This window comes from Octopus sinensis, linkage group LG4, assembly GCF_006345805.1.
Source record: "Octopus sinensis linkage group LG4, ASM634580v1, whole genome shotgun sequence".
NCBI classification, from domain to species: domain Eukaryota; kingdom Metazoa; phylum Mollusca; class Cephalopoda; order Octopoda; family Octopodidae; genus Octopus; species Octopus sinensis.
Window position 1 is genome coordinate 7,341,137 of NC_043000.1, and position 13,533 is coordinate 7,354,669.

The window sequence follows — 13,533 nt, forward strand, 5'->3', positions numbered from 1 at the left end:
ATTGCTTCTGCTCTGCCCTCCTTCATAGAAGTCCTTAAACTTGATTTGATTATTCTCAGAGTAGGAAAACAGTCTTCCATTACTGACTTGGACAGATGGCATTACTGTCATTGTTTAAGTTACATTATTAATAGCCTGTTGATATGGAGGAGTGACTTATTCTATTGTTGGTCAGTTTTGATGAATGATCATTCTTTTCTAATTTAATCTATTAAAAAACAAAAGAGTTACTGAAATATTTTTTCTATTTGAACAGATTCTGCTTGTTTTTCCACTTTTAAAAATGACATTGCTTTACTTTTATTTGAATGCCCCATTCATTCCAAGTCTCATTGCCTGGCAATTTGGGCAAGTGCCTTCTACTATAGCTCCAGCCTGATCAAGGTCTTGTCAGTAGATTTAGTAGATGTTTTTCATCCTTCTGGTGTCAATTAAATAAGTACCTGTCAAGTACTGTGATAGATGTAATCAACTCACTCCCTCCTCTAAAAGTTGCTGCCCTTGTGCCAAAATTAGAAAGAATTATTATTAATATCATCATCATCATTAAGGCGACGAGATGGCAATCATTAGCACACCAGACAAAAAGCTCAGCAGCATTTTGTCCATCTTTACGTTCTGAGTCCAAATTCCGCCAAGGTCAACTTTGCCATTCACCTTTTTGGGGTTGATAAAATAAGTATCAGTTAAGCTGACGTAATCAACTTATCTCCTCTCCTGAATTTTCTGAACTTCTGCCCAAATTTGAAAGCATTATTGTTATTATCATTAATGTAGCAAGCTGGCAGAATCATTAGCCTGCTGGATGAAGTGCTTAACAGCGTTTCTTCCATCTATCCGTTCTGAGTTCAACTGCTGTCAGGGGACCCAACTTTACCTTTCACCCTTTCGAGGTTGATAAAATAAGTACCAGTTGAATACTGGGGTTGATGTAATCAACTAGTCCCCTTCCCCCAAATTTCAGGCCTTGTGCCTTTACAGTTCTATATTTAAAAGATGAGGAATTATGTACATTATTTATATTTGACGGATATTTGTCCTCATCTTGTTTGTTGTTAATGTTTCAGCTGATATACTCTCCGGCCTTCATCAGGTGTCTTGGGGGAAATTTCAAACCTGGGTTCTCATTCTTAAGGTATTTTTCGATGTTGTGCCTTTAGTAGAAAGGATTATTATTATTATTGCTATCAGTGATACCCGGCCTTGCTCGGGATTAAAATGGTTTCAGTCATGTGATTGCAGCCATGCTGAAGCATTGCCATTGGTCGAAGAAATCAACCACAGGATTTATTTTTGTAAGCCTAGTACTCATTCTGTCAGTGCCTTTTACCAAACCGCTAAGTTACGGGAATGTAAACACAGCAACATCAGTTGTCTAGCAATGGTGGGGGTACAAACACAAGACACATGCACACTCATACACATATATACAACAGTCTTCTTTCAGTTTCTGAGTACGATATCCTCTCACAAGGTTTTGGTCGGCCTGAGGCTATAATAAGCATGTATATATATATAGTACCTGACATACCCGGTAATTCCCAGGAAAGCAAGCTTATCCCTTGGTTCCGTTATCATAATTGTTTCGCTAATCCAGTAACAACAATACAAAGTATGTAGCCCTTAAAACGGTTTTTGTGCACTTACAGAGAATACAGAACTGTCTTACAAAGGATCTTGTTTTTTAGGAATTCCCAATAAGTTATGAATACCCAAATTGTGAAGTCAGTTATGTAATAACATGAAATTAATTACCCTATAATAAGAATTCAAATAAAGTAGCCCCGAAAAGGGCTTTAATACGTTCCCAGAGTATATAGATTTTAGGAGGAAATACTAATAAGGTATGTATACTAAAATCGTGAAACATGTTATGTAATAACAGGCTAATCAGGTATGAGATAATAACAATTCAAAGTAATTAACCGTGGAAAAAAGCTTTTGTGCATTTCCAGAGTATATTACGCTCAGCAGCGCTAGTGTTGGTATATTTGTGAATAAGTCACTAACTGAAATAAGTGGATCTATTGTTTAGGAGAATACTATTTACTTGTTTAAGTGTTGTATTGGATAAATTGAGAATACTAAACTAGTTCAAATACTAAGAAATAAGCAAACTGAAAATGAGAGGGAATGGGTTATTTCCCATGGAAGCTTAAAGATAATTACACCCACCGTTCACTCACGCCCAAATGTTATTCCTCCCACCGTTTACCTGAACATTTTATCGAAATCAATTTATACTTAAAACCTCCCCAGACACATTTTCAATGAGCGTGTGAAGTTTAAGAAAAATCAGTCGAGCTGTTTTGGCGCAAAACGAGGAGATAGTGATACACACATACATGCAGGCAGACATTTTCAGTCTTAATATGTAAGATTATTATTAGTAGTAGTAGGAGAGGAGGAGGAGGAGGAGGCAGCCTTAGCTGTACTAGCTACTTCACTTCAACTTGCCAGTGAGAATAACAATGTGATGCTCTTTCAATCTGTCTGTTATTGCTAGTCAAACATACAATGCTGAGTTGAGAACACCTTAATCACGTTGTCTTCAGTGGCATTTAAAATTTTATTCTTCTCTCCTGTTTGTAGATCACTTACAAGAATGTCACCATCCACCAATATTTGTGTATTTTTCCAATAATTTCCATCTTCCAGTATTTGTGTATTTTCTTAATTGTGTTTAACTTGAGATATTCATTATAGCCAGGGCTGTGGAATTAAGTGACTGTGGTCCACATATCTCACAAAGCATATGCATACGCTTGTACTTTGAATAGGCCTATATGCTATAACTGGTTTCTATTAAAGAATAAAGATATTATGAGTCGGAATTGGTATAGTTTTACTGACTCTGACTTCAGCCACCCCTTAATTGTTTCTGACTCCAACTCCACAGCCCTGATTATAACACATAAAACCTGCCCCCCCCCCCAATTATTTCTGAAACTACTTTCATTAACTTCAGAATATATATATATATATATATAGGTGTAGGAATGGCTGTGTGGTAAGTAGCTTGCTTACCAACCACATGGTTCTGGGTTCAGTCCCTCTGCGTGGCACCTTGGGCAAGTGTCTTCTACTAAGGCCTCGGGCTCACCAAAGCCTTGTGAGTGGATTTGGTAGACGGAAACTGAAAGAAGCCTGTCGTATATATATATATGTATATGTCTGTGTATCCGTGTTTGTTCCCCCAACATCGCTTGGCAACACATTGCTGGTGTGTTTACGTCCCTGTCACTTAGCGGTTTAGCAAAAGAGACCAATAGAATAAGTACTAGGCTTACAAAGACTAAGTCCTGGGGTCGATTTGCTCGACTAAAGGCAGTGCCCCAGCATGGCCACAGTTAAATGACTGAAACAAATAAAAGAATAAAAAATATATATATATATACACACTGTAATATGTCTGGGTGTTCTTTACTCCCCATTTTCTGAATTATTATTTTATGGTTTTCGTCAACAAAATAAATTATTAGTGGTAAAATAACTGACTCTATGGTGCATGTATGCATCCCCATTTTGATGAAGACAGTGTCTCTCTTGACTTTATTGAAGTTCTTCATTCTTGTGTTTTTGACTTATATTTTCTCCTAGAGAAATCCAAGTTTTCTAACCATTTCTTCAATTAAGCGTAAAAAGCTATTTGTGAAGGAATAGGAGAGGGTACACTATATTTCTCCATCATTTTGAGGATGTTTTTTTTAATAAAAAAAGAACAAAAAACAAAACAAACACGTTAGCATGGCTGTGTGGTAAGAAGTCTGCTTCCCAACCACAAGGTTCTGGGTTCAGTCCTACTGCATGGCATTTGGGCGAGTGTCTTCTACTATAGCCTCGGGTTGACCAAATCTTTGTGAGTGGATTTGGTAGATGGAATTTGAAAGAAGCACATCGTGTGTGTGTGTGTATATACATATATGTACACACACGTATGTGTGTGTCTTTGTGTCTGTCTTTGTCTCCCAACACTGCTTGACAACCAGTGTTGATGTGTTTATGTCCCTATAACTTAGCAGTTCAGCAAAAGAGACTGATGGAATTAGTGCCCAGCTTTTAAAAAATGTGTACCAGGGGTGATTTGTTCGACCAGAATTCTTCAAGGAAGTGCCCCAGCATGACCACAGTCTGAAGAATGAAGCAAGTAAAAGAATCAAAGAATTTGCTGATGTCATGGTGATTGGCATCTTTTAACAACAGTAAAGAAATTTTGATCTCTATTTTGATAAAAAAAATTATTTTTTAAAGTTTGGGATAGTTGTCTTGTTATTATTTCCCTTTATTACAACGACTAACATTCTGTGACACTGAGTCTTTAAATTTGACATTCTTGTAGTTGCAGTTTTTACGTCACATATTTTTTCACCATCACCATCATCATCATCACAATGAAACAAATATTTTCTGTCTTGTGATTGAAAAATATTAAAAAAACAGTTTTTGTTAATATTTTTCTTTTTATCATTGAGAATTTATGCATTCAGCTTAAACTACTTTAAATTTATCCTAAGAAGTAAAACATTAGTTAAACAATCATATTTGTAAAACTGGAAATCTTAACACATATTACTGATTTACATTTAGAGTCAGTACTAACTCCAGCAAACTAAATAATTACCTTTGACTAACTTCAGCAAGTTAATAATTGATTAGGGTTTCTCCCCCCCCCCCACCCTCACTACTGTTGTCTGAAGCCTTGTACAGTTCATGGAAGGTGTGATTCCTCCTCTTATGAAGTCACAAAGTAAAATATCTTTCTTTGACATCACCAATAAGTGATATACAACTTTCTGATCTCTCTCTCTCTCTCTCTCTCATACATGAACATTTCTTTTTTAACAGTATGATAGTACTAAAATTTTTGGTATTAGGAGTAAATAGCTTTCTGCCTTCTAATTAGCAACATATGACTATCTACTCCCATGTCCTTGTACTCCTTTCATCAGACTTTTGAAATCATCAGTTTTATTGTCATCAGTTTTATTGCCAGTATGACTTTGAAATATTGCAATAACTTGGTTCCTTTTCATTTATATGTAGATAAACAAGATCTGAACAGGAAAGAAAACTATTAAGATTTTGTCATATTTACTTCTTGAAAATCTAGAGGTGGAGATAATGTTAATAAATTAAGAATTTTTGTTGTATGGTATTTAACATATCTGTATGTGTCTTTGTTGTTCAAATACATGCCACTAGCTACTTAGAGTTATTTTTATCAGCTCATTTTTATTTACAAATTACCTCAGCCATAATTGATTTCTACTGTTTTGTATTTGACTAAGTCTTTTAGCTACTGGAGATAAGGTTGGATAATTGTTGTGCTGATGAAAGCTATTGAACTAGAAGCACATGTCCACAACTGTCCTCTTATTTCCAAACAATAAGCGTGTCCTTTTCCTCAACCCTTCAATATTCAAACTGGCCATATAGGCCCAAATATTCTACCTGTATTTTGTTCAAACTGTCTTAGATCAGGGTTCCTACACCTACCCTACAATGTCATTTTAAAAATAAACAATTACATCATTGAAATCTCAAACTTACAAGATAATACATGATTAATTCATTACAATGTGAATAAGTGTTACATTTGACAAGAGTGATCTGAATGCTAATGGGTTAATGGTATGTCAGTTTTGGAGAATTTTTCAGACCTGAGATTATCTCCCCTTCTCAAGTGGAACTGGTCCTAATTGCTATTTGATAATTATGATATGTCATCTAGAGGTGGAAATAATTTTAATAAATCAAGAATTTTTATTGTATGGCATTTAAAACATTGTGCAAATCAAAATCGAAATCGATCAACATCAATGGAAATTGTAGCTGTGATACCAGTGCTGGTGGCACGTAAGAGAACTATCCGAACGTGGCCGTTGCCAGTGCTGCCCTGACTGGCCTCCATGCCGGTGGCAGGTAAAAAGCACCATCCAGTTGTGGACGTTGCCAGCCTCATCTGGCCCCCATGTCGGTGGCACGTAAAAAGCACCATCCGTTCGTGGCCGTTGCCAGCCCCGACTGGCCTCCGTACCGGTGGCAGGTAAAAAGCACCATCCAGTTGTGGACGTTGCCAGCCTTGTCTGGCCCCCATGTCGGTGGCACGTAAAAAGCACCATCCAATCGTGGCCGTTTGCCAGCCTCGTCTGGCACCTGTGCAGGTGGCACGTAAAAAGCACCCACTACACTCACGGAGTGGTTGGCGTTAGGAAGGGCATCCAGCCGTAGAAACACTGGGCCTGGTGCAGCCTTCTGGCTTCCCAGACCCCAGTTGAACCGCCCAACCCATGCTAGCATGGAGAACGGATGTTAAACGATGATGATGATGTGCAAATACAAACTGCTGGTCACTTGCAGTTATTTCTCTTAGCTCATTTTTGTCAAAATTATTCAAATCACTTAGTTTGTGTTACTATCCCAGATCTTGTAAAGAATGTTTTTGATTTTCATCTTGTTTCTTGATAATTCATTACATTTGTGAACTTTTCTGTTGGTTTGATTGGATTAAGGTTTACTTGCAAATGCTTGATGGCTGATCATAAATCCCTGCCCTACCTATATACTAGTGTAAGTGATTACACTTTACACAGTAATGACACTTATTCTGATAGTAGCATAGAATTCTAATTTAAAATAATTCCGTAGCTAGCTGACAATTTCTAGTGAAAGCAGGTTAAAAGCAATAAAAAGTCATATGATCTATCCTAAATAATCAACTTGAAACACATTTCTGTTGTTGAGTCTACTGACTTACCAACAGTTCTGTGATCAAAGACTTTGAAGCCATGACCATCCTCATAAAATCTATGATACTATATCAGGCATAATAACTTAATAGAAATTTACATTGCAAATAACCTAAGTTATATGTCAATTACTCTCTTTGTTTGTATGCTAAATATCTATTTTAAGTAATTGGTTAATTTTTTTTTAAGTATCAGATTAGCTTATCTTAGCAGATAATGAATGCATCATTTTAATGTATCTCTTCTCTCTCTATATAAACGGCAGTTTGTCTGTGCGTGTTTCTGTGTGTCTGTTTGCTTGTACCCTCACCCTGACCACAGCTTTCAACCGATTCTGATGAAACTTGACACACACATAGCCCAATGTCATAATTCAAAACTAACGCAGCGAAAATTTTGAAAAGTCCCCCCAGTTCTGAAAAAAGTCGATAAATTCGACATGGGGTCGAGAATCAGGAACACAAACCACAAACTGTGTAGGGGACGCAACTCCACCTTTTTTAACTATCAAAAAAAATTTACCATCATTTTTTTGCTATTTTTTGGCTATAACTCTCTAAAAATGCTTTATAGTTATTTCCCTTACAAACCTGAGCAACGCCGGGCGATACTGCTAGTAGTCTATATTAGTCTTAGAATTTTTTTTTATTCTGTAAATAGTGCGCAGGAGTGGCTGTGTGGTAAGTAGCTTGTTTACCAGCCACATGGTTCCGGGTTCAGTCCCAATGCGTGGCACCTTGGGCAAGTGTCTTCTACTATAACCTCGGGCCGACCAAAGCCTTGTGAGTGGATTTGGTAGACGGAAACTGAAAGAAGCCCGTCGTATATATGTATATATATATATATGTATATATATATATATATATGTATATATATATATATATGTATATATATATATGTATATATTGTATATATATATATGTATATATATGTATATATATATATGTATATATGTATATATTATATGTATATATATATATATGTATGTATGTATGTGCGTGTATCTGTGTTTGTCGCCCCAACATCGCTTGACAACCGATGGTGGTGTGTTTACGTCCCCATAAGCAGTTCTGCAAAAGACACCGATAGAATAAGAACTAGGCTTACAAAGAATAAGTCCTGGGGTCGATTTGCTTGACAAAAGGCAGTGCTCTGGCATGGCTGCAGTCAAATGGAAGCACTCCGTCGGTTACAACGACGAGGGTTCCGGTTGATCCGAATCAACGGAACAGCCTGCTCGTGAAATTAACGTGTAAGTGGCTGAGCACTCCACAGACACGTGTACTCTTAACGTAGTTCTCGGGGATATTCAGCGTGACACAGAGAGTGATAAGGCCGGCCCTTTTGAAATACAGGTACAACAGAAACAAGAAGTAAGAGTGAGAGAAAGTTGTGGTGAAAGAGTACAGCAGGGATCACCACCATCCCCTGCCAGAGCCTCGTGGAGCTTTAGGTGTTTTCGCTCAATAAACACTCACAACGCCCGGTCTGTGAATTGAAACCGCGATCTTACGACCGCGAGTCCGCTGCCCTAACCACTGGGCCATTGCGCCTCCATGCAGTCAAATGACTGAAAAGAGGAGGACGTAATACATTCCAAGTAGGACATTTGATGTGAACAGAAATGTTAAGAAAACAACTATTCGACAATTGCATTACCACATACATACATAAGAAACAGGAGCCTTTACAGAGTCAATAAATCTGCTTCAAAAGAAGTAGCAACCAAATATTCCTCAAACCACACCCTGCCATTTTAGAAGACATACTAGATAATGGAGTTCAAGTTACACTCTTTTACTTGTTTCAGTCATTTGACTGCGGCCATGCTGGAGCACCGCCTTTAATCGAGCAACTCGACCCCGGGACTTATTCTTTGTAAGCCCAGTACTTATTCTATCGGTCCCTTTTGCCGAACTGCTGAGTGACGGGGATATAAACACATCATTGGTTGTCAAGCAATGCTAGGGGGGACAAACATACATGCACGCACACATACATATACATATATATGGTGGGCTTCTTTCAGTTTCTGTTTACCGAATCCACTCACAAGGCTTTGGTCGGCCTGAGGCTATAGTAGAAGACACTTGCCTAAGGTGCCACGCAGTGGAACTGAACCCAGAACCATGTGGTTGGTAAGCAAGCTACTTACCACACAGCCACTCTTGCACCTACATTCAGATACTTCTGTTAAAATAAATGCTTATTTATTCATATTGTTTTGAATTAATCATGAATTATCTTGTAGCTTGAAGTGTTTGATGTTGTAGTTTATAGTAGGCGTGAGGGGTCAGATTTATCCAGTTTGGACATGAGGGAGGTAGAATATTTGGGCTGGATATGACCAGTTTAAATGCTAAAGGGCTATGGCAGTGCTCTACAGAGGGGTGTCCTTCCTGTTACTAACCTATACCCATATTTCAAGTAAGGGAGTTTTTATCCCATATGTCTTTGAAAGAGCAGAATAAGCAGATAATTTGTTGACAAAGACTGACAGTAAGCTTCAGCATTTGTAGCTTAGTGCTTTCTCATGTGAAGCAGGGAAATGTAAACAATCACGCATGTGCACATGCTTACATAACATCTATGATGGGTTTTATAAGCTTCCCATTGCCTCCAGGATTACAGAAGAAAATACTTCCTCAAGCTGCTGCCAGTAAGACTGAACCCCAAATCTCGTGGATGAGAAGCAAACTTCTTAACCACATAGCCAAGCTTGCATCTGTATATTTCATAACCTGTTGTTTGTCATATTGAATTATACTATTTCACAGGTTTTGAATGTAACAAAAGTAGTCTTTGAAAGTATTCTGTACTTAGAATTTTTTTTTACCCAAGAATACTCTATATTTGCTTAATCCTTTAACATTCAGATTATTCTGTCAAATACAATGCTTATTCATTCACATTATTTTGAATTAATCATTCATTATCTCAAAGCTTCAAGATTACAAGGATGTCATCATCATCATCATCATTTAATGCCTGCTTTCTATGCTGGCATGGGTTTGACGGTTTGACTGGGGACTGGTGAACCAGATGGCTGCACCAGGCTCCAATCTGATCCGGCGGAGTTTCTACAGCTTGATGCCCTTCCTAACACCAACCACTCCATGAGTGTAGTGGGTGCTTTTACGTTCCACCAGCACGATAGCCAGTCAGAGGGTACTGGCAATAGCCACGCTTAAAAGGTTTTTTTTTATGTGCCACGTGCACGGGAGCCAGTCCAGCGGCACTGACAACAACCATGCTCGAATGTTGTTTTTCATGTACCACCAGCACATGTGCCAGTAAGGTGACACTGGCAAAGATCATGCTCAAATGGTGCTTTTTATGTGCCACCAGCATGGGAGTCAGCGGCCCTGGCAACAGTCACGCTCGAATGGTGCTTTTAATGTTCCACTGGCATAAGTGCCAATCAGGCGGTACTGTCATCGGCCATGTCAGCTATTTTGATTTTGATTTCATTTGCCTGAACAGGTCTTCGCAAGCAAAGTTCATTAAATAAAGGGTACTCATAAGTGGGCTGGTTATACACCACTGGCATAGGTCATGGGTTATGGTCTCACTTGGCTTGTTGGGTCATCTCAAGCACAGCATATCTCCAAAGGTCTTGGTCACTAATCATTGCCTCGGTGAGGCCCAGTGTTCGAAGGTTGTGCTTCACCACCTCATCCCAGGTCTTCCTGGGTCTACCTCTTCCACAGGTTCCCATAACTGCTAGAGTGTGACACTTTTTCACACAGCTGTCCTCATCCATTTACGACACATGACCATACCATCACAGTCGTCCCTCTTGCACACCATATCTGTTGCTTCTCAAGTCCAACTTTTCTCTCAAGGTACTTACACTCTGTCAAGTACACACACTTACATTACACATCCAGCAGAGCATGCTGGCCTTCTTTCCTTGCAAGCTTACGCATCTCCTTAGCAGTCATGGCCCATGTTTCACTGCCATGTAGCATGGCTGTTCGTACACATGCGTCATACAACCTATCTTTTACTCTGAGCAAGAGCCCCTTTGTCACCAGCAGAGGTAGGAACTTTCTGAACTTTGCCCAGGCTATTCTTATTCTAGCAGCTACACTTTCAGAGCATCCACTCCCACTACTGACTTGGCCACATAGGTAGCGGAAGATATCAACTACTTGTAGTTTTTCTCCCTGGAATGTGACAGAAGCTGTTCTCTGCACATTTTCAGTGTTTATTGCTCCTGAACATTTGCCATATATAAAAACTATCTTCCCAGTTAGCCTTCCTTTGATATTACTGCAACCTCTTATGTGTCCATAGCTTACATCTTATGGAGTTTCTACCTATGCCTTTTCTGCAGATCAAGCAGGGCCATCTACCTGTGGTTTGTCTGCCTTTCTACTTATTAAGACTTTGGCTTTAGCTAGATTGACTCTAAGGCCCTTCGATTCTAATCCTTGCTTCCACACCCGAAACTTTTCCTCTAGTTCTGATAGTGTCTCAGCAATTAGAGCATGGTCATCAGCATAGAAGAGCTCCAGGGGCATCCTGTCTTGAATTCCTCTGTTATTGCTGGAGGACAATGATGAATAAGAGGGGGCTGAGGGCTGATCCTTCTTCACTGTACTCATTGCCAACCCCCACCTTACTGACAATATCCCTGTACATGGCTTGCACAGCTCTCACTAACCATTCATCTATCCCTAGTTTCCACATTGACCACCGGATAAGGGATTGTGGGGGACCCTGTCAAAGGCTTTCTCCATGTCAATGAAAGCCAGGTACAGATGTTTATCTTTGGCTAGGTATTTCTCTTGCAGCTCTCTTATCAGAAATATAGCATCAGTAGTGCTTTACCCTGGCATGAACCCAAACTACATCTCATCTAGACTGACTCCCTCTCTAATTAGTTGGGCTATGACCCTCTTCGTGACCTTTATTACCTGATCCAACAACTTGATAGCTCTGTAATTATTTATATCTAAAGCGTCATCTTTACCTTTGTAGTAGTTGACTATGGTGCTGCTACACCAGTCATTTGGTATGACTCCTTCATGTATCACCTGGGTGACTAGGCTATAGCTGACACCGCCAGATATTTTGAGCATCTCTGCAGTGATTCCTGATAGGCCAGGGCCTTTCCCTGTCTTCATACCCTTAATTGCTTTATCTACCAAGGTACTGTCCATTTGGATAGCTAGTCCCTTTGTTGGGTTAGCATTCGGCAGTCTCTTTTTCTCCCATTCATTCTCTTTATTGAGCAACCTTTCATAGTGGCATCTCCAAACCTCTCTCTTTGCAGCTTCGTTTAATGCAAGCAAACCATCATCCATGCAGACACATTTCTCTCCTATGACATCACGATTCTCTCTCACACACTGTCTTGCAACACAAAATACTTCAAGTCTTTGGTTCTCACGGTACAGAACATTGGCAAATTTTTTCTTATCTGCTTCCCCTCTGGCTAAATAAACCTGTTTCCTAGCTTCCCTTCTAGCATTCTGATATAATTCCCTGATTGTTTATTTTTAGAATAACATAGTAGGGTAGGTGTGAGAGGCCAGATCTGGCCAGTTTGATCATACAATAAATAGAATATTTGGGCTGGATATGGTTGGCTTAACTACTAAAGAATTAAAGAGAGAGTGTTCTTTTATACATTGTGTCATGTAAATTTACATTCCATTATTGAAGAGAATCTGTGTAATAAACATTTCTATTGCAGATAAAATTTTGGTTACTCTTTCCTGTTAACTAGTTAATGTTTTGTTGTTGTTTTTTTGTTGTTGTTTTAGTGTTAATTTGATTTATCTGAATTCTTTGTATCATTTAAATTTATTTTCCATATTGGCCTTACCAAAATTCATCTTATACTTATATTTGTGGTTTCTGTTGTTATTGCTATTAATGTTTTTTTTTTTATCCTTTCTTTATCTTTTGTAGATGGCTTCCGAAAAGTGATTAATTTAGAGCAAGGCTCTCTCAAGACAGAGAAGGATAATTTACAGTTTCAACATAATTATTTTGTGAAAGGCAAAGAGAACTTGCTGGAATTAATTAAAAGAAAAGTAAGTTGAAAGAAGAGTTGTTAAGTTTGACACTAATATTTTATTTGGTCAGAAATTTGTTAGACATTAGAACAGAACTGGTGGCTTTTCACTTTCATTTCGGTCCAGTGTTGTAGTGGCTCCAAGTTTTCTTATGTAATCAAAGTTAATTATCTTGTTAAAAGAATTGTACTGCTTGGCAAACACTGTTACTATTTAATTAGTTGACTTACTGTCAGAAACTAGTTGTGAAATTGATGTGGGAAAGGCAGTTTGGAGGTTTTGCTTTCCAGTCACATTGTTCTGGGTTCAGCCCCACTGCATGACGCCTGGGGTTAGTTTCTCCTCCTAATGCCTTGCAAAGGAAATGTGTTAGAAATATCGCAGAAGCCTATTGTGTGTGTGTGATTTCCATTAAAGGCAAATGGAAAGCTGCTACTGGTAACCATGTAATTATGAAAGTAATACCTGGTCTCTGTCTCTGTCTCTCTGAGAGACTGACAGACAGAGGCTGAAATGTTATGGGGAAATGGAAATATATGATTTGTGAGTTACAGTGGAAAGCATAAAATGTGTCGTTATGGATATGGCAAATGTTTGTGCAGAAAAGCCGAAGGCTGTGAGCAAAGGATAAATCAGTAAAAAAAAAAAAGGATGGTTGCGGTGGATATAGCTGTGCAGCCACCAAGATTGGTGGTTGCATGAATGATGAGAAAGAAAGTGTGCTGTAGTCTGGGGACAAATAGCTAGGACATTGC

At 38.7% G+C, this 13,533-nt stretch overlaps 1 protein-coding gene across 6 annotated transcripts in view; it reads left to right on the forward strand.

Moving 5' to 3' along the window:
- LOC115210910 (heat shock factor protein) overlaps window positions 1-13,533 on the forward strand; it is a 168,973-nt gene that overhangs the window by 94,072 nt on the left and 61,368 nt on the right. For all 6 annotated transcript variants that reach the window (XR_003881455.2, XR_004998604.1, XM_036501734.1 and 3 more), the window contains exon 3: window positions 12,672-12,796. Coding sequence is in view for 4 of the 6 variants with exons in the window: in XM_036501734.1 (XP_036357627.1) it covers window positions 12,672-12,796 (125 nt within the window). In the remaining 2 variants the exon portion in view is untranslated. The remainder of the gene's footprint in view (window positions 1-12,671; window positions 12,797-13,533) is intronic.